The following is a 22,956-nucleotide window of genomic DNA, read 5'->3' on the forward strand; positions in this document are numbered from 1 at the left end:
TCATGGAACATTCTCCAGGATAGATCATATCTTGGGTCATAAATCAAGCCTTGGTAAATTTAAGAAAATTGAAATTGTATCAAGTATCTTTTCCAACCACGACGCTATGAGACTAGATATCAATTACAAGAAAAGATCTGTAAAAAAATACAAACACATGGAGGCTAAACAATACACTACTTAATAACGAAGTGATCACTGAAGAAATCAAAGAGAAAATCAAAAAATACCTAGAAACAAATGACAATGGAGACAAGACGACCCAAAACCTATGGGATGCAGCAAAAGCAGTTCTAAGAGGGAAGTTAATAGCAATACAATCCTACCTCAAGAAACAGGAAACATCTTGAATAAACAACCTAACCTTGCACCTAAAGCAATTAGAGAAAGAAGAACAGAAAAACACCAAAGTTAGCAGAAGGAAAGAAATCATAAAGATCAGATCAGAAATAAATGAAAAAGAAATGAAGGAAATGAGAGCAAAGATCAATAAAACTAAAAGCTGGTTCTTTGAGAAGATAAACAAAATTGATAAACCATTAGCCAGACTCATCAAGAAAAAAAGGGAGAAGACTCAAATCAACAGAATTAGAAATGAAAAAGGAGAAGTAACAACTGACACTGCAGAAATACAAAAGATCATGAGAGATTACTACAAGCAACTCTATGCCAATAAAATGGACAACCTGGAAGAAATGGACAAATTCTTAGAAATGCACAACCTGCCGAGACTGAATCAGGAAGACATAGAAAATATGAACAGACCAATCACAAGCACTGAAATTGAAACTGTGATTAAAAATCTTCCAACAAACAAAAGCCCAGGACCAGATGGCTTCACAGGCGAATTCTATCAAACATTTAGCGAAGAGCTAACCCCTATCCTTCTCAAACTCTTCCAAAATATAGCAGAGGGAGGAACACTCCCAAACTCATTCTACGAGGCCACCATCACCCTGATACCAGAACCAGACAAGGATGTCACAAAGAAAGAAAACTACAGGCCAATATCACTGATGAACATAGATGCAAAAATCCTCAACAAAATACTAGCAAACAGAATCCAACAGCACATTAAAAGGATCATATACCATGATCAAGTGGGGTTTATCCTAGGAATGCAAGGATTCTTCAATATATGCAAATCAATCAATGTGATAAACCTTGTTAACAAATTGAAGGAGAAAAACCATATGATCATCTCAATAAGTGCAGAAGGAGCTTTTGACAAAATTCAGCATCCATTTATGATAAAAACCCTCCAGAAAGTAGGCATAGAGGGAACTTACCTCAACATAGTGAAGGCCATATATGACAAACCCACAGCCAACATCGTCCTCAATGGTGAAAAACTGAAAGCATTTCCACTAAGATCAGGAACAAGACTCTCACCACTCTTATTCAACATAGTTTTGGAAGTTTTAGCCACATCAATCCGAGAAGAAAAGGAAATAAAAGGAATCCAAATCGGAAAAGAAGAAGCAAAGCTGTCACTGTTTGCAGATGACATGATACTATACATGGAGAATCCTAAAGATGCTACCAGAAAACTACTAGAGCTAATCAATGAATCTGGTAAAGTAGCAGGATACAAAATTAATGCACAGAAATCTCTGGCATTCCTATAAACTAATGATGAAAAATCTGAAAGTGAAATCAAGAAAACACTCCCATTTACCATTGCAACAAAAAGAATAAAATACCTAGGAATAAACCTACCTAAGGAGACAAAAGACCTGTATGCAGAAAATTATAAGACACTGATGAAAGAAATTAAAGATGATACAAATAGATGGAAAGATATACCATGTTCTTGGATTGGAAGAATCAACATTGTGAAAATGACTCTACTACCCAAAGCAACCTACAGATTCAATGCAATCCCTATCAAACTACCACTGGCATTTTTCACAGAACTAGAACAAAAAATTTCACAATTTGTATGGAAACACAAAAGACCCCGAATGGCCAAAGCAATCTTGAGAAAGAGAAACGGAGCTGGAGGAATCAGGCTCCCTGACTTCAGACTATACTACAGAACTACAGTAATCAAGACAGTATGTTACTGGTACAAAAACAGAAATATAGATCAATGGAACAAGATAGAAAGCCCAGAGATAAACCCACACACATACAGACACCTTATTTTTGATAAAGGAGGCAGGAATGTACAGTGGAGAAAAGACAGCCTCTTCAATAAGTGGTGCTGGGAAAACTGGACAGCTACATGTAAAGGAAGAAATTAGAACACTCCCTAACACCATACACAAAAATAAACTCAAAATGGATTAAAGACCTAAATGTAAGGCCAGACACTATCAGACTCTTAGAGGAAAACATAGCCAGAACACTCTATGACATAAATCACAGCAAGATCCTTTTTGACCCACCTCCTAGAGAAATGGAAATAAAAACAAAAATAAACAAATGGGACCTAATGAAACTTCAAAGCTTTTGCACAGCAAAGGAAACCATAAACAAGACCAAAAGATAACCCACAGAATGGGAGAAAATATTTGCAAATGAAGCAACTGACAAAGGATTAATCTCCAAAATTTACAAGCAGCTCATGCAGCTCAATAACAAAAACACAAACAACCCAATCCAAAAATGGGCAGAAGACCTAAATAGACATTTCTCCAAAGAAGATATACAGACTGCCAACAAACACATGAAAGAATGCTCAACATCATTAATCATTAGAGAAATGCAAATCAAAACTACAATGAGATATCATCTCACACCAGTCAGAATAGCCATCATCAAAAAATCTAGAAACAATAAATGCTGGAGAGGGTGTGGAGAAAAGGGAACACTCTTGCACTGCTGGTGGGAATGTGAATTGGTACAGCCACTATGGAGAACAGTATGGAGGTTCCTTAAAAATCTACAAATAGAACTACCATATGACCCAGCAATCCCACTACTGGGCATATACCCTGAGAAAACCAAAATTCAGAAAGAGTCATGTACCAAAATGTTCACTGCAGCTCTATTTACAATAGCTAGGAGATGGAAACACTCTAAGTGCCCATCATCGGATGAATGGATAAAGAAGATGTGGCACATATATACAATGGAATATTACTCAGCCATAAAAAGAAACGAAATTGAGCTATTTGTAATGAGGTGGATGGACCCAGACTCTGTCATACAGAGTGAAGTAAGTCAGAAAGAGAAAGACAAATACCATATGCTAACACATATATATGGAATTTAAGAAAAAAAAATGTCATGAAGAACTCAGGGGTAAGACAGGAATAAAGACACAGACCTACTAGAGAATGGACTTGAGGACACGGGGAGGGGGAAGGGTAAGCTGTGACAGAGCGAGAGTGGCATGGACATATATACACTACCAAATGTAAAATAGATAGCTAGTGGAAAGCAGCTGCATAGCACAGGGAGATCAGCTCGGTGCTTTGTGACCACCTAAAGGGGTGGGATAGGGAGGGTGGGAGGGAGGGAGATGCAAGAGGGAAGAGACATGGGAACATATGTATATGTAGAACTGATTCACTTTGTTATAAAGCAGAAACTAGCACACCATTGTAAAGCAATTGTACCCCAATAAAGATGTTAAAAAAAAAAAAAGAGGAGGAGAAGGAGGAGGAAAGATTAAAGGCAGTCAATTTTTTTTTCCCAGAAAAAAAAAAGTACTTTATCACACACAAAGAATGACAGAAAGCAACGGTAAAATGCTAACATTTGAGGAATCTGGGTAAAGAGTATATGAGAATTTTTTGTAGTAATTTTAGAACTTTTATGTCTGAAATTGTTTCAAAATAAATGTTTTAAAGAAATTAAAAATTAAATACGATCAAAAGAAAGCAGGTATAGCAATATTAATGTCAGACAAAATAAAACTCAAAGCAAAAAGCATAAAACAGAAGAAAAAGGGCTACTGGATAATAATTTGAAAATACAGTCTACCAAGATATAATATCATAAACCTTTTTGTACTTAACAAAATAACTTTAAAAATGAATCAACAAAAATGTAAGGGAAAACAGACAAATTCCAATCACTGTTGAATACTTTTAACTATCCTAGAAATTAACAGATAAAATAAAAGGCATTCAGATTTGAAAGGAAGAAGCAAAGCTGTCTTTACTTGCAGGCTGCATTATCCTGCATGTAGGGAACTCCAAGAAATCCATACACAAAAAACTACTAGCACTAATAAATGAGTTCAGCAAAGCTATAGGATACCAGGTTAATATTTTAAAATCATTCATAGTTCTATATACTTAGCAATGAAAAATCTAAAAATAAACCAAGGAAAAATTCCATCAACAATAACATCGAAAATAATAAAATACTTAGGAATAAGTTTAACAGAAGTGGTGCAAACCTTGTACACTGAAAATTACAAAACATTACTAAGAAAAATTAAAGATTATCTAAATAAATGGAGAGACATTCCAGGTCCCTGGATTGAAAGACTCAATATTATTACGATAGCAATTCTCCCCAAACTGTGATCTATAGATACACAATACCTATCAAAATCTCAGAAGAATTTTTGTAGAAACAGACCAGCTGAACCTAAACTTAATATGGAAATACAAAGGATCCATAATAGCCATTATAACCATGTAAATGTAGAGCCATATAAGTGTTATCCATAATAACACTTCTGAAAAAGAAAAGAGCTGTAGGACTTACACTACTATATTTCAACATTTACTATAAAAGCAGTAGCAATTGGACTTCCCTGGTGGCGCACTGGTTAAGAATCCACCTGCCAATGCAGGGGACATGGGCTCGACCCCTGGTCCAGGAAGATCCCACATGCCACGGATCAACTAAGTCTGTATGCCACAACTACTGAGCCTGTGATCTAGAGCCTGCGAGCCACAACTACTGAAGCCCATGCACCTAGAGCCCATGCTCCTCAACAAGAGAAGCCACCGCAATGAGGAGCCTGTGCACCACAACAAAGAGTAGCCCCCACTCACCGCAACTAGAGAAAGCCCGCGTGCAGCAATGAGACCCAACACAGCCAAAAATAAATAACTAAAATAAATAAATTTATTAAAAAAATAAAAAAAGAAATGGGGAGTCCCATGACAAATCTTTACACTTATGGAGAACTGATTTTTCACAATGGGTGAAGGACTGTCTTTTCACCAAATGGTGCTGGGACAACTGGATAGTCATATTCATAAAGACGAATTTAGATTTGTACTTCATTTGTATTTCACAAAAATCAACTCAAAATGAATTATAGACTTAAATGTAAAACATAAAAATATAGGAGAAAAACTGTGCTCATGGATAAGGCAAAGAGTTCTCTGGTACACCACCAAAAGCATACTCCACAAGACAAAGAGTTGGTAAGCTGGACTTTATCAAAATAAAATATGTTTACACTTTGAAAGACACTGTTAAGAAAATGAAAAGGCAAGCTAGATACTGGAAGAAAATATTTGCAAATCATGTGACTGAGAGAGAACCTGGATCTAGAATATTTAAAGAACTGTTACAATTTGGTATAAGACAACCCAATTTTATAATGGGCAAAGATTTGAATAGACATTTCACCAAAGAAGAAAAACACATGCCTAACAAGTACATTAAATGATGCTCAACATCTTTTCAACCTGATCTCAGTTATCAGGCAAATGCAATCAAAGCACAATGAGATATTTCATACCCTAGCACTAGGATGGCTATAATAAAAAGATAGTGGGCTTCCCTGGTGGCACAGTGGTTAAGAATCCTCCTGCCAATGCAGGGGACACGGGTTCGAGCCCTGGTCCGGGAAGATCCCACATGCTGCAGAGCAACTAAGCCCATGAGCCACAACTACTGAGGATGCGCTCCAGAGCCCACGAGCCACAACTACTGAGCCCGCATGCCGCAACTACTGAGGCCCATGTGCCTAGAGCCCGTGCTCCACAACAAGAGAAGCCACTGCAGTGAAAAGCCCACGCACCACAATGAAGAGTAGCCCCTGCTTACAGCAACTAGAGAAAGCCCGTGTGCAGCAATGAAGACCCAATGCAGCCAAAAATAATAAATAAAATAAAATTTAAAAATAAAAATAGATAGTAACATGTGTTTTAAAAAGCCCTTACCAGCTACTGAACTGTATGCTTAGAAATGGGTTAAAATATTAAATTTTATGTTATGTATATTTTACTGCACACACACACAAAGCCTTTACCAATTCTTTAAAAAAAAAAAAGATGAATAAAGCAGGAAAAACCAAAGCCAAATCCCCCCAAATCTTCCATCTTTAGATGGCTTCTCTGGTGATTTCTATCAAATATTTAAAAAAGAAGTAACACAATTTCACGTAATCTTTTCCAGAAAACAGAAGAGGAGGAAATACTTGCAAATTTACTTAAAATGAGGTAAATTTAAATGTATAATTAAAGGCATCATGATTTACTTTTTGCAGAAAGTGCATTACTAAAGTATAAAAGACAAAGTATTGGACCACAAGTCTTAAGAACTGGGTTCCAATCCAGATTTTGTTACCAACTAGTTGTATAATCTTTAGCAAGTTACCTCATCTTGTTGGGCCTCGGTTTCCTCATTTGTAAAATAAGGAGAAGTACCAGAGAAATCCTTTCCATCCACATAATATAATTCTATGGTATATTTATTACATAAAATTTTGTTTAAAACTTGCCCAATTCTAAGTTGGTATAACCCTTCTGGAAAACAACATGGCAATATGTAGTAAGAGCCAGTTCATACACTTTGGAGAAGTTTTTCAATTTCTGGATATTTATCTTAGGGATATTTTTCAGCCAAAGCAAAAGAATACATAAAAAGATGGTCACTTTAACAACTCACATGTCCAAAAAGAGTGGAATAAGATAGTAATACAAAGAAATATCAAATTACTAAAAACTAGTATGAAGATAATGAAAAATATTTTTGTTAGATAATAATCAGAATATAAATGATTTAAAATATAAAAATGTACACAGTATATAAGTATGTGCCAAAGAAAATGTCATATGAGCTAATGAAAGGAGTATTAGAGTTGTGAGTCCAAAGGTTTTTTTTAATCATAAAGAGTTTTTTTTTTTTTTTTTTTCTTTTTGCGTTACGCGGGCCTCTCACTGTTGTGGCCTCTCCCATCGTGGAGCACAGGCTCTGGACGCGCAGGCTCAGCGGCCATGGCTCACAGGCCCAGCCACTCCGCAGCATGTGGGATCTTCCCAGACTGGGGCATGAACCCATGTCCCCTGCATCGGCAGGCGGACTCTCAACCACTGCGTCACCAGGGAAGCCCTAATGACTTTTGAAATGTTGAAACATTATATACTCAAAAAGAAAAAAACAAAAACTTGTCCAAAGGATAGAGATACAAAATATCAGGATTATGTTGATGAGGTTCTAAATTGCCCTGGCTTGACTAATGCTTCCTAAGAGTGGTTATGAACCTAGGGCTCCCAGCTGAAGTCTCAATGATTAAAACTTTTATCAACTGATACTGGAATTATCAACAGTATTCTACTTGTCCTACTCAGTGTTGAGATAAAGCCTGGAAGTCTTATGATTTTACCAAATACCCATTAAAATCCAGATATAATACTGGAGAGTTCAAAATCCTTATGCCTGATTATTTCGTTTATCACTGTTGCTCCCTTTCAAGTTCTCAATTTAAAATTTCTCAGGCAGCCTTCATTTTTAAATGTATCAGCCACAAAACTATTTGAGTTATACAACCACCAAATTTCCTCTAAAGTAAGAATAGTGAAAAGAAGGGAGTATCTAGCTTCCTGATTTTCCTTTGTATTTCTATAGCTGTTTGCTAGGATGGGAACTTCGAGAAGGTCAGCAGAGAGAATACTTGGTAAATGCTACCGTGCACAATCCTCATAAAAGTAGGTGGAACCATATGAAATTATTTGTGTAGATCAAAAATTTGACTATCAGCAGTCTCATATGGCTCAACGTAGGTCAGTGCCTTTTTTTTAATTAAGAAAAACTTTATGTCCCCTTTGAGACTCTGTAGAATCACTGTCAAGGACTCTCCTTAACCCTCTCAATGAGTGTATTTACGTGAATCCTTTTTTTCAGAACCAGAATTTAAGCAATTAGTTTTTGCTTGTTTGCATTAAAATGCCAAAGCCATAAGCAAAACCAAAAAGTGTTTTAACAGAAGCCAACCAAAGAATAAATATCAGAATTATCCTATTCAACTCAATTCCTGTCAAAGTCATGTTTTTCCTCACAGAAGCAATAAGTTTTGGTGCCAACATTTTCAGAGCAACGCTTCTTCCACTTCCAACAGAAATCAATCCCATTTTGAGAGCAGCTTACCTGAAACTACCATAGACTATAAGTAGAATGGAAATCAGAAATGTAGACACTTGACTGGAATCCACCAGGGAATAGGCCCTAGAGAAATAAGAGGAAAAAAATTTTAATCACATGGCAGCAAGTCCTCATGGAGTTTACAGTCTGATGGATTTTTATAAACCCCACTAAGTTTTATTTTTGTCTTTAGGAAGGAAAACAGGTATAAATTAGCATTAACAAAATACATAATTAAAACACAGATCTGCTAGCTTAACATAAAGAGTAAACGCATAGCTTCACAGCTATTATTAGTTAACATTCACAGGATGTTAAATGACATTAATGTAAAAAATGCCATCCCCATATGATAGGCAATATGTGCTTCCACTCCCAAGTTAAAAAGTACCAAAACATCTACCAACTCTGTACACTTGAATTATCAATAGTATTTTACTGGTTTTGCTCAGTGATGGAGTAAAGCCTGTGTCTCTCTCCTGGATTCTAGTTTTATTTTTATAACTGCCTATTGGTTCTCTCCATCTAGGTGTCCCACAGAAGGTTCTTTCAAGTCAACACGTCCAAAACTAAAGTCATTAGTCTTCCCTTCATACCCAAATGTCTTAAGGAATGATATCATGATTCCCTCAGCATTCTCGACACCCTGTTCTCTTACTTCCCAAATGTGACGACAGTCAGTAAGTCTCACAACTTCCACTTCTGCAAATACCCTACTTCTCTCAATCCTACTGCCAATTCCTTAGCTCCCTTCTATGGCTTGACTATCAGAGATCTTTTTTGGTGGGGGGGGGCACATCACTCGGCTTGTGGGATCTTAGTTTCCGGACCAAGGATCGAACCCAGGCCCCCTGCAGTAGAAGCACAGAGTCCCAGGGAATTCCCAGCACCAAGGAATTCCCAATGTTTGCAAGTCTGTCTTCAGGAATTCACCGTTCACACTATCCATTCATGTTATGGATTTTCCTAAAACAAATTTCTCTTCATTTTTTCCCTCAATAAATATTTAATGATGCTTCTGTGCCTGGCACTCTGCTAGCCCCCAGGGACGTAATAAAAACCAAGACTGTCTTTGTCTTCTCCCTGAATGTCTTTTCTAAAGGAATTTAAAAATTAAATTTTGTTCTAAAGCAACGAAAACAAAAAGTTAACATAAGCAAGTGAATATAATTGTTGAAAATGTTATAAATTTTCAACAAGTACAGGGTACCTTGAGAATGTGTAATTCTCAAATCTTAGGATTCTACCTAAGAACTAGGGGTGGGGGGCTTCCTTAGGGGGGCAGATGAATGAGAGAGATACAAGACTCAACAAAATAGGATTTGGTGATTGTTTATGAGGCTAAGAGAGGATCCCCAGGTTTCTGCTAAGCAGCTGGTGGATGGCTATACCATTTGGCAAAAAAACAGGAGGAGGAGATTTGAAGTTTTGGATGTGCTGAGGAAACAGCTGGCTATCTGGGTCTAGAGTTCAGAAGCAGCTCTAAGCTAAGGATACATATTGGGAGCTCATAACCTTCCACATGGTAATTGAAGCCACGGGTGTGGGTGAGAAGAGGACCCAGGATGAAAGCCTGAAAATTCAGAAATTTAAAGATCAGAAAGAAGGAGGAGCTGCAAAGAAAACAAAATGAAACAGACAAAGAGGAAGAAAACCCAGGATAGCAGGTAACTGATGAAGTGTCTTCAAAGAGAGCAGCAGGATCACATGAGATGCTGCCTGAACTTAAACTGCTCTACCCCTTACCAGCAGTTAGTTTTCATTTGCGTTAATTACTTTTCTGATGTAATTAATTTTAAAGTGAATTACAGTGAGATTCAGCAGCTTTTCATATAATTAAGGGCCAATAGGCATTTTTTTTAAAAAGCAATTTAAAAGTTTTTCAGACTCCTGATCTATAAAATATGAAGGGAGCCTGTTTTTGTGGGGGGGGGGGCACTTTTCTTTTGATGGTGTTTTATTTAGATGACTTAGCTTTTCTATACCTTTCATGTTCTGAAGCATATTGCCATTCCCTAAAAAGTAGATTAAACATTTAAACTTCCCAAACTCAGTGTCTTAAGGTTTGGTACTATTGTTTTTTTCTTTTGCTATAACTCTCAAATCAATGGAGACCCTCCAGAGACATCACTTAAGACTTCTAGAAGTCTGGGTTGAATTTTGGTTAAACCAGCTCTTCCTCCTCCACAGTTTCTCTATGCTGTGCTCTACTCTGTGTGACTAACCATACTTAGTCACTGACTTTCCTCACAATCTGTTTTTCAAGGTGCAGTCTTGGCCATGTGTTAAATACCTTACGAAGAGGCTGATTAGCACTACCTGTTCTCATCTCCATTTTCTGGCGATAAGCATACTACCCACCCACTGCAGAGCAAAATGCATGGTTTCAGAAAAAATGTTCTGATGTTTCATTTAATGGTTTCTTCTATACTGGACCAGTTTATTTTTCAAATAAATCTGTATCAAGAAAATCTGGTTAAAACTGACTCCTAATATAGTTCATGGTATTTTATAATTTACAGTAAAACTTTTAAAAAAGTTTGAACAACTTTGAAAACTACCAAATATCCCATAATTAGAAGTTCTAATTTATTTCACAGTGTTATTTGAAATTTCATATATTTCAACTCAAACTACCATTATGGAAGTTTTACAAAAAGCCTTTTAACAAAAAGAATTTATTATAAACTACAGAACATGGATTAAAATCAAAGGCCAGGGGCTTCCCTGGTGGCGCAGTGGTTGAGAATCTGCCTGCCGATGCAGGGGACACGGGTTCGTGCCCCGGTCCGGGAAGATCCCACATGCCGCGGAGCGGCTGGGCCCGTGAGCCATGGCCACCGAGCCTGCGCGTCTGGAGTCTGTGCTCCCCAACAGGAGAGGCCACAACAGTGAGAGGCCTGCGTACCACAAAAAAAAAAAAAAAAATTAAAGGCCAGCAATCTTATTTTACAGCCCCTCTGTATCCTATACTTCAGACTCTACCAAAGCATCAACAGAAATGTATCATCTCTCAGGCCCTCCCATTGAGGTGACTGTTTCCAGAAACGCTGGATTCACGATAAAGAAAGGAGGAATTACTCTACACTCTGAAGTAAAGAATTCTTACAGAAATGCAAAAAGAAACTACATACATGCATTTGAGACATGCTGAAAGCAGGTTAGCCAAACGCACTAAAAACAGACTTGAAGACTGCCAAATAATGTATTAGTATAGGTCAGCTGTTGAGTTGAAACATTTTATATGGTCATTATGAAAACCATTAATTCTTTAACTACATTCCCCCATGTCTTAATAGACAAAGAGCTACCAGAAAGTTCTCTCATATATAAGGTTATATTTCACACCCTAAGATTTTTAGAACCATGCTGGATTTTAAGAGCTGCTCTACAGTCAAGCATCTATTTCTAGCTGCTTTACCAGCAAGTGCTTAGACACATCCTGCTAAAAATCATGCCAAACTGAGACACAGAGAGTTCTGTTCTATAACGTGTTCTATGTGTCAGCCTGCCAGCTATACAATGAAAGCATTCTTGTCCACCCAACAAACCAAGCAGCTACTATTCCAACCCTGCACACTGACCTAGAATAGCACTTGGCAAACTTTCTGGTCTTGAGACCATCTATACTCTCAAGGACCCTGAGGGCTTTTTTCCTGTGGGTTACAGCTATTGATATTTACAATACTAGAAATTAAAAGTGAGAAAAAATTTAAATGCTTATTTACTAATTCATTTAAATATAATAAAACCATTACACTAGCACATAAATTACATTTTTAAAGGAAAGGTAACTGTTTTCCAAAACAAAAAATTTAGATGAGCGGCATCCTTCTACATTTTTGCAAACCTCTTTAATTTCTGGCTTAAACAGAAGATAGCCAGATTCTCATAATTCAATGCAGAATTCTCCTGCATTCAATCTGTTGCTGTATGTTACTTTAGTTGAACTTTGTGGGGGGAAAAATATCTGGCCTTACACAGATGTGTAGCTGGAAAAGGGAGGAATATTTCAATAACCTTTTCAGATAACTGAGGATATTCTTCTTTGATACTACACTAAAATTCAACAAGTGGCAATTTCTTAAAGGTTACTTGCAGTGTGGAATCTGAAACCTTATCAGTGAATTTAAAAAAAAACTATATTACATTAAAATCCCACAGACTATATTATAGTTGAATGGATCTTTTACCCATGGATGATTTTGTAACATCATGCATTGGTCACCTGGAAGACACTGGTCACTGAGTTATGCAGCTCTTCCAGATGTTGTTACATTTCATTACACGATATCTGAAAAACCACATTTGTTAAACTTTTTTTAAAAATTTTATTTTATTTATTTATTTTTGGCTGCATTGGGTCTTCGTTGCTGTGCATGGGCTCTCTCTAGTTGTGGCGAGCGGGGGCTACTCTTCGTTGCAGTGTGCGGTCTTCTCATTGTGGTGGCTTCTCTTGTTGCGGAGCACAGGCTCTAGGCATGCAGGCTTCAGTAGCTGTGGCACGTGGGCTCAATAGTTGCAGCTCATGGGCTCCAGAGCGCAGGCTCAGTAGTTGTGGCACATGGGCTTAGTTGCTCTGCAGCATGTGGGATCTTCCTGGACCGGGGCTCAAACCCATGCCCCCTGCATTGGCAGGCAGATTCTTAACCACTGAGCCGCCAGGGAAGCCCTGTTAATTTCACTCTTGAGGCTAATGATAATGGGCACAAAATTCCTATTTTCATGCAAATTTTATCACTGGCAAATATAACTTTTTTCCCCCTTGAAGTAACAGGCTCACTTCATTCATTTTTGAGAAACTGTCTGCCACACACCCAAGTGTGAATAACTCCATAGTTTGTCCACTAGTCATCCTTCAAGTAAAAATGGAAGGTTCCAAGAAAGAAGTAGCTAGTTCAGCTAGCATTTTAAATGACTGCACAAGTGTTTTTCTTAAGAAAACCAATGGTATTTTATTATATAGCAGAAGTGCTTAATAAGAACTTTTTAAAAGTTAATTGAAGTATAGTTGACTTACAATATATTGGTTTCAGGTGTACAACATAGTGATTCAGTATTTTTATAGATTACACACCATACAAAGTTATAAAATACTGACTACACTCCCTTTGCTATACATTACATCTCTGTGACTTATTTATAACTGCCGGTTTGTACATCTTAATTCCCTTCACCTATTTCGCCCTTTTCTCCCCTGTGGTAACCACTAGTTTGTTCTCTGTATCTGTTTGTTTTGTTATATTCATTTGTTTGTTTGGTTTTTTAGATGCCACATACAGTATTTGTCTTCCTCTGTCTCACTTATTTTACTAAGCAAAACACCCCCAAGCAGGTCCATCCTTGTTGTCACAAATGGCAAGATTTCATTCTTTTTTATGGCTGAGTAATATTCCACAGTGTGTGTGTCTATGCATACATACACATGCCCCCACATCTTCTTTATCCATTCATCTGTCAGTGGGCACTTCGGTTACTTCACGTCTTGGCTATTGTAAATAATGCTGCTATGACATTAGGGTGCATTACCTTGTCGAATTAGTGTTTTTGTTTTCTTCAGATAAATACCCAGAAGTGGAACTGCTGGATCATATGATAGTTCTATTTTTAATTTTTTGAGGAACTTCCATACTGTTTTCCACAGTGGCTGCATCAATTTACATTCCCACTGACAGTGCACAAGGGTTCCTTTTTCGCCACATCCTCACCAACTCTTGTTATTTCTTATCTTTTTGATGATAGCCACTCTGACAGGGGTGAGTGATACCTCACTGTGGTTTTGATTTGTATTTTCCTGATGATTAATGACACTGAGCATCTTTTCATGTGCCTGTTGGCCATCTGTGTATCTTCTTTGGAAAAGAAGGTCCTCTGCCCATTTTTATTTTTATTTTTTATTTTTTTTATTGGTGGTACGCGGGCCTCTCACTGTTGTGGCCTCTCCCGTTGCGGAGCACAGGCTCCAGACGTGCAGGCTCAGCGGCCATGGCTCACGGGCCCAGCCGCTCTGCGGCATGTGGGATCTTCCCGGACCGGGGCACGAACCCGTGTCCCCTGCATCGGCAGGCAGACTCCCAACCACTGCGCCACCAGGGAAGCCCTCCTCTGCCCATTTTTTAATCGGGGGCAGAGGACTTTCATTTTATTAGAAAAAAACAAGTGCGCTCAAGGATTGAGATTTAATAAAAGCAATTTTCACTGCTTTGCTCTAAGTGAAACTGCCTTTCTTTTTTTTTAAGCAGTGTGTGCATGGTGGTGAAGAATACAATGATTATTAGTTCAAGTGTGGTGCCACTGCGTTGATTCATGTTACAGCAGCACAGCAATGGTTTTTTTAAATGCGCCACTGCTTTTCACTGCAAGAAAAAAAATGTCAAAATGAAAAAGGCAAACAACTTTATTAGCATTATGAAAACAGTATGACCTTGTAGACTCCCTGAAAGGGTCTGAGTAAACCCCAGTGATCCACAGGCCACAATTTGAGAACTGCTGCCTTATACATTTCCCCACAAGCCCTGGCTATATAAACTGCTAGTATTTTCTCACATGCAATTCTAACACATCACAAACCACCAAGTGTAGCTACAATTTTTTTGTGCTTTGCAAAATACTTGGCTTCAAATACAATATGCAGAAAATGACATATTCCAGGCCTAAGAAATGTTACAATCTTTCTCTTCATGGTGGAATATATTGAAACAGAATTTAATTTGTATTTTTATCAAAAATATTGTCTATCATAAGGTCCACAATAATTCTCTTCCACATTTTTTCTTATTTTAAGGGAAAAAAACAAGTATGTATTCTAAGCATAGTAATGGAACAGGTGTCTCATCAAATAAAACTTTAATAAATTAAATCCATGTTTAAGATACAAAAAGACAGACATTTAAGAAGGTTACAATCTAGTAAAGACACACTGTACAAGGAGGCAGAATGTAATGTTTAATAGAGAAACAAAGTGCTATGGGACCTAAACAAACTTATAAGCTTTTGCACAGAAAAGGAAACCATAAATAAAACGAAAAGCTAACCTATGGACTAAGTCCCCAGTACAATCAAGGCAGCTATGAAGCAAACACTGCATTTCTTCCTACAAGAGATTACGTGGTGCAAGCTCAGGAGCAGACGTTGGGTTGCTTTCCAAATGAGGGTGGGATGGGGTTCGGGGAACCTGGAATTTAAATATGACCTGTGTTATAGTAGCTGCTTAAAATTTTTTTAGCTGCCTTTTGATGAATTAAGGTATGGAAGTTTGCTGCTGTTTCCTATGTGAAAAGCTGTATCAGTAATCAGAATAGCAATATTTACCTGCGACAGTATACCTGCAATATGATGCACTATGTATGTACTATGTATGCATGAATCTCAAATGCATTATGCTCAGAGAAAGAAGGCAGACTCAAAACACTACAAATATATCCCATTTATATGACATTCTAGGAAAGACAAAACTAAAGGGAGAAAAAAGAGACTAATTGCCAGGGGTTGGGGGTGGGAGGAGGGATGATTACAAAAGGGCATAAGGGAACTTTGGGGGGCAATGGAAATGTTCTATTTCTTGACTAAGATGGTCAGTCCAAGACTATGTGTGTTGTCAAAATTCACAGAACTCTACTCCTAAAAAGAGTGAATTTTACTGTTTGTAAATTATACCTTAAGAAATCTGACTTTTAGAAAAGTAGGGGGAAAAGGGATGACTGGCTGATGTATTAAGAACATATTCTGACTTCCCTGGCAGTCCAGCGGTTAAGACTTCACCTTCCAATGCAGGGGGTGAGGGTTCGATCCCTGGTTGGGGAGCTAAGATCCCATGTGCCTCGCGGCCAAAAAACCAGAACATAGAACAGAAGCAATGTTGTAACAAATTCAATAAAGACATTAAAAATGGTCCACATCAAAAAAAAATCTTAAAAAAAGAGAACAGATTATAGAAGCAACGTAAGTGTTCAATGACAGATGAATGGATAAAGAAAATGTGGAACATATATATAAAATATATTTCATATAAAAATATATAAAAATAAAATGGACTACTCAGCCATAAAAAAAGAATGAAATTTTGCCATTTGCAACAACATGGATGGACTTGAAGGGTATTATGCTAAGTAAAATAAGTCAGACAGAGAAAGACAAATATTGTATGATACCACTTATATGTGGAATCTAAAAAATACAACTAGTGAATATAACAAAAAAGAAACACAGATATAGAGAACAAACTAGTGGTTAACAGTGGGGAGAGGGAAGGGGAAGAAGGCAGAAGATTAAGAGGTACAAACTACTATGTGTAATATAACTAAGCTACAAGGATATATACTACAACACGGAATATAGGAATACAGTCAAAAATTTATACTAATTATAAGTGGAATATAACCTTTAAAACTGTGACTCACTATGTTGTACACCTAAAACTTATGTAATATTATACATCAACTATACTAAATAAGTAAATAAATAAATAAATATCAACCTTGGGGTGGGGGGAAAGAACAGATTATAGTGCGGTAACACAGAAGCAGAGAGAACAGGCTACTGTGATAATTCAGGCACAAGATGACAGATGACAGATGACAGATGATGGCTGGCACTGGGGTAAAAGTCATGGTAACGTTGAGAAGTGATCTGATTCTAGTTATATTTTGAAGATAAAGCTCTGCAGAATTTCCTGATAGACTGACCATGGAGCACAAGAGAAAGAGGAGCAAAGGATGACTACCATGGTTTTAGCCCAATCAAGTGGAAAGATGGAGCCACCACCAACAGAGACGGGAAGGCTACAGATGGAACAAGTGGGGGGCGGGGAGGAAGGGGGTTGGGGAGTGGGGATCAGGAACTCAGTTCTAAGTTCTAGTCTGCTGTAAAATAGAGATTATGCCATTACAACTCATAGTTTGTTTCGTTTCAGTAAACATCACTGCATTCTCCATTTCAGTTGGAAGTCCTACTATGCAGACTTTGCTGTGACCCTAGAAGGAAGCCCAGGCATCATATAGTTCTGCTCACTGCAGCTTGATGGGTCTACCAGCTCTCACCCCCAAGTTAAACATGTTCCTCTTTTACAAAAGGGAAAAATGTGTTCACTATCTTTGGCTCCTTTAATCAGGTTCCACTTACACCCCTCTTGAAGAAATTCCTCCATGTTACTATTTCTATATTTCACTCCTTATGTTCAATGTTTATCCCGAAGGAGAGGTTGTATACTTTGGGAATTCATGTCTGAATCACTTATATTTCTGATACAGGTTTTCCTTCCTATTATGGAGTTTTTCATTTCTACTAGTAAAGTGCGTACTTAATAGAAAAAAAAACAAAACCATTTTGTTCTCATTTCTCCCATCTGTTAGCAGTTCCTCCTAAGTTCTGTAGCTCCTGATCCTTTTTGCGGAGTCTCTCTATTCTCTCCTTTACATTGACTATCATTTTAATCTGAGAGTTGAGAAGAAAGAAAAAGGTACTATACATTCCCACTGAAAGGTTTTCTTCTCTTAAGAGAATGCCAGTGCTATTTCCTACGGTAGCACTGTCACTTAGAAACCAAAATTCTCAGCTGACATAACATTTCAGGGCTAATCTAATTCCTAGGAAACTACTTGGCACAGTTCAATACACAAAAACCAGCAGTACACTTGCCTTTATACCACCAACAATCTTAACTCTCAAATTGTAAATTCCTAATAGTAATTATAACTCCTTGGCTTTATTGACCATTTAATATGTGTGGGGTGCTGTGCTATGTGCTTTATTTATTTAACAACTTCATTGGAGTACAATTGCTTTACAATGATGTGTTAGTTTCTGCTTTATAACAGAGTGAATCAGCTATACATATACATATATCCCCATATCTCCTCCCTCTTGCGTCTCCCTCCCACCCTCCCTATCCCACCCCTCCAGGTGCTCAAAAAGCACAGCGCTAATCGCCCTGTGCTATGTGGCTGCTTCCCACTAGATATCGATTTTACATTTGGTGGTGTATATATGTCCATGCCACTCTCTCACTTCGTCCCAGCTTACCCTTCCCCCTCCCCGTGTCCTCAAGTCCATTCTCTACATCTGCATCTTTATTCCTGTCCTGCCCCTAGGTTCTTCAGAACCTTGTTTTTTAGATTCCACATATACGTGTTAGCATACGATATCTGTTTTTCTGACTTACTTGCTGTATGACAGACTCTAGGTCCATCCACCTCACTACAAATAACTCAGTTTCGTTTCTTTTTATAGCTGAGTAATATTCCACTGTATATATGTGCCACATCTTCTTTATCCATTCATCTGTTGATGGACACTTAGGTTGCTTCCATGTCCTGGCTATTGTAAATAGAGCTGCAATGAAGATTGTGGTACATGACTCTTTTTGAATTATGGTTTTCTCAGGGTATATGCCCAGTAGTGGGATTGCTGGGTCATATGGTTAGTTTTATTTTTAGTTTTTAGTGATGTTGAGCATCCTTTCATGTGTTTGTTGGCAATCTGTATATGTTCTTTGGAGAAATGTCTATTTAGGTCTTCTGCCCATTTTTGGATTGGGTTGTTTGGTTTTTTTTGATATTGAGCTGCATGAGCTGCTTGTATATTTTGAAGATTAATCCTCTGTCAGTTGCTTCATTTGCAAATATTTTCTCCCATTCTGAGGGTTGTTTTTTCATCTTGTTTTCCTTTGCTGTGCAAAACCTTTTAAGTTTCATTAAGTCCCATTTGTTTATTTTTGTTTTTATTTCCACTTCTCTAGGAGGTGGGTCAAAAGGATCTTGCTGTGATTTATGTCATAGAGTGTTCTGCCTATGTTTTCCTCTAAGAGTCTGATAGTGTCTGGCCTTACATTTAGGTCTTTAATCCATTTTGAGTTTATTTTTGTGTATGGTGTTAGGGAGTGTTCTAATTTCATTCTTTTACATGTAGCTGTCCAGTTTTCCCAGCACCACTTATTGAAGAGGCTGTCTTTTCTCCACTGTACATTCCTGCCTCCTTTATCAAAAATAGGGTGTCTGTATGTGTGTGGGTTTATCTCTGGGCTTTCTATCTTGTTCCATTGATCTGTACTTCTGTTTTTGTACCAGTAACATACTGTCTTGATTACTGTAGTTCTGTAGTATAGTCTGAAGTCCAGGAGCCTGATTTCTCCAGCTCCGTTTTTCTTTCTCAAGATTGCTTTGGCTATTCAGGGTCTTTTGTGTTTCCATACAAATTGTGAAATTTTTTGTTCTAGTTCTGTGAAAAATGCCACTGGTAGTTTGACAGGGATTGCACTGAATCTCTAGACTGCTTTAGGTAGTAGAGTCATTTTCACAATGTTGATTCTTCCAATCCAAGAACATGGTATATCTCTCCACCTGCTTATATCATCTTTAATTTCTTTTATCAGTGTCTTACAGTTTTCTGCATACATACTTTTGTCTCCTTAGATAGGTTTACTCCTAAGTATTTTATTCTTTTTGTTGCAATGGTAAATGGGAGTGTTTCCTTAATTTCTCCTTCAGATTTTTCATCATTAGTGTATAGGAATGCAAGAGACTTCTGTGCATTAATTTTGTATCCTGCCACTTTACCAAATTCATTGATTAGCTCTAGTAGTTTTCTGGTAGCATCTTTAGGATTCTCCATGTATAGTATCATGTCATCTGCAAACAGTGACAGCTTTACTTCTTCTTTTCCGATTTGGATTCCTTTTATTTCTTTTTCTTCTCTGATTGATGTGGCTAAAACTTCCAAAACTATGTTGAATAACAGTGGTGAGAGTGGACAACCTTGTCTTTTTTCTGATCTTAGAGGAAACAGTTTCAGTTTTTCACCATTGAGAACAATGTTGGCTGTGGGTTTGTCATATATGTTCTTCACTATGTTGAGGTAAGTTCCCTCTATGCCTACTTTCTGGAGGGTTTTTTATCATAAATGGATGCTGAATTTTGTCAAAAGCTCCTTCTGCATTTATTGAGATGATCATATGGTTTTTCTCCTTCAATCTGCTAACATGGTTTATCACACTGATTGATTTGCATATATTGAAGAATCCTTGCATTCCTAGGATAAACCCCACTTGATCATGGTATATGATCCTTTTAATGTGCTGTTGGATTCTGTTTGCTAGTATTTTGTTGAGGATTTTTACATCTATGTTCATCAGTGATATTGGCCTGTAGTTTTCTTTCTTTGTGACATCCTTGTCTGGTTCTGGTATCAGGGTGATGGTGGCCTCGTAGAATGAGTTTGGGAGTGTTCCTCCCTCTGCTATATTTTGGAAGAGTTTGAGAAGGATAGATGTTAGCTCTTCGCTAAATGTTTGATAGAATTCGCCTGTGAAGCCATCTGGTCCTGGGCTTTTGTTTGTTGGAAGATTTTTATTCACAGTTTCAATTTCAGTGCTTGTGATTGGTCTGTTCATATTTTCTATTTCTTCCTGATTCAGTCTCGGCAGGTTGTGTTTTTCTAAGAATTTGTCCATTTCTTCCAAGTTGTCCATTTTATTGGCATAGAGTTGCTTGTAGTAATCTCTCATGATCTTTTGTATTTCTGCAGTGTCAGTTGTTACTTCTCCTTTTTCATTTCTAATTCTGTTGATTTGAGTCTTCTCCCTTTTTTTCTTGATGAGTCTGGCTAATGGTTTATCAATTTTGTTTATCTTCTCAAAGAACCAGCTTTTAGTTTTATTGATCTTTGCTCTCATTTCCTTCATTTCTTTTTCACTTATTTCTGATCTGATCTTTATGATTTCTTTCCCTGTGCTAACTTTGGGGGGGTTTTGTTCTTCTTTCTCTATTGCTTTAGGTGTAAGGTTAGGTTGTTTGAGATTTTTCTTGTCTTGAGGTAGGATTGTATTGCTATTAACTTCCCTCTTAGAACTGCTTTTGCTGCGTCCCATAGGTTTTGGGTCGTCGTATTTTCATTGTCATTTGTTTCTAGGTATTTTTTTTATTTCCTCTTTGATTTCTTCAGTGATCTCTTGGTTACACAGTAGCGTAGTTTAGCCTCCATGTGTTTGTACTTTTTACAGTTTTTTCCTGTAACTGATATCTAGTCTCATAGTGTTGTGGTCGGAAAAGATACTTGGTAAGATCTCAATTTTCTTAAATTTACCAAGGCTTGATTTGTGACCCAAGGTATGATCTATCCTGGAGAAGGTTGCATGAGCACTGAGAAGAAAGTGTATTCTGTTGTTTCTGGATGGAATGTCCTATAAATATCAATTAAGTCCATCTTGTTTAATGTATCATTTAAAGCTTGTGTTTCCTTATTAATTTTCATTTTGGATGATCTGTCTATTGGTGAAAGTGGGGTGTTAAAGTCTCCTACTATGATTGTGTTACTGTCAATTTCCCCTTTTATGGCTGTTAGCATTTGCCTTATGTATTGAGGTACTCCTATGTTGGATGCATAAATATATACAATTGTTGTATCTTCTTCTTGGATTGATCCCTTGATCATCATGTAGTGTCCTTCTTTGTCTCTTATAATAGTCTTTATTTTAAAGTCTATTTTGTCTGATATGAGAATTGCTACTCCAGCTTTCTTTTGATTTCCATTTGCATGGAATATCTTTTTCCATCCCCTCACTTTCAGTCTGTATGTGTCCCTAGGTCTGAAGTGGGTCTCTTTAGACACTGTATATATGGGTCTTGTTTTTGTATCCATTCAGCCAGTCTATGTCTTTTGGTTGGAGCATTTAATCCATTTACGTTAAAGGTAGTTATCGATATGTATGTTCCTATTACCATTTTCTTAATTGTTTTGGGTTTGTTATTATAGGTCTTTTCCTTCTCTTGTGTTTCTTGCCTAGAGAAGTTCCTTTAGCATTTGCTGTAAAGCTGGTTTGGTGGTGCTGAACTCTCTCAGTTTTTGCTTGTCTGTAAAGGTTTTAATTTCTCCGTCATATCTGAATGAGATCCTGGCTGGGTAGAGTAATCTTGGTTGTAGGTTTTTCCCTTTTAACACAGTTTAAATATGTCCTGCCAGTCCCTTCTGGCTTGCAGAGTTTCTGCTGAAAGATCAGCTGTTAACCTTACGGGGATTCCCTTGTATATTATTTGTTGTTTTTCCCTTGCTGCTTTTAATATTTTTTCTTTAATTTTTGATAGTTTGATTAATATGTTTCTTGGCATGTTTTTCCTTGGATTTATCCTCTATGGGACTCTCTGTGCTTCCTGGACTTGATGAACTATTTCCTTTCCCATATTAGGGAAGTTTTCAACTATAATCTCTTCAAATATTTCCTCATTCCCTTTCTTTTTCTCTTCTTCTGGGACCCCTATAATTCGAATGTTGGTGCGTTTAATGTTGTCCCAGAGTCTCTGAGACTGTCCTCAATTCTTTTCATTCTTTTTTCTTTGTTTTGCTCTAGAGTAGTTATTTCCACTATTTAATCTTCCAGGTCACTTATACGTTCTTCTGCCTCAGTTATTCTGCTCTTGATTCCTTCTACAGAATTTTTAATTTCATTTATCGTGTTGCTCATCATTGCCTGCTTGCTCTTTAGTTCTTCTAGGTCCTTGTTAAATGTTTCTTGTATTTCCTCCATTCTATTTCCAAGATTCTGGATCATCTTTACTATCATTACTCTGAATTCTTTTTCAGGTAGACTGCCTATTTCCTCTTCATTTGTTAGGTCTGGTGGGTTTTTACCTTGCTCCTTTATCTGCTGTGTGTTTCTCTGTCTTCTCATTTTGCTTATCTTAC

General features: G+C 37.3%; 1 protein-coding gene across 1 annotated transcript in view; it reads right to left on the bottom strand.

The window, feature by feature from the left end:
* SPPL3 (signal peptide peptidase like 3) overlaps window positions 1-22,956 on the bottom strand; it is a 119,247-nt gene that overhangs the window by 40,798 nt on the left and 55,493 nt on the right. The window contains exon 2 of the mRNA XM_060028197.1: window positions 8,290-8,367. Within this exon, the coding sequence (XP_059884180.1) occupies window positions 8,290-8,367 (78 nt within the window). The remainder of the gene's footprint in view (window positions 1-8,289; window positions 8,368-22,956) is intronic.

The sequence above is a fragment of the Delphinus delphis genome, chromosome 13, assembly GCF_949987515.2.
Source record: "Delphinus delphis chromosome 13, mDelDel1.2, whole genome shotgun sequence".
Taxonomy (NCBI): domain Eukaryota; kingdom Metazoa; phylum Chordata; class Mammalia; order Artiodactyla; family Delphinidae; genus Delphinus; species Delphinus delphis.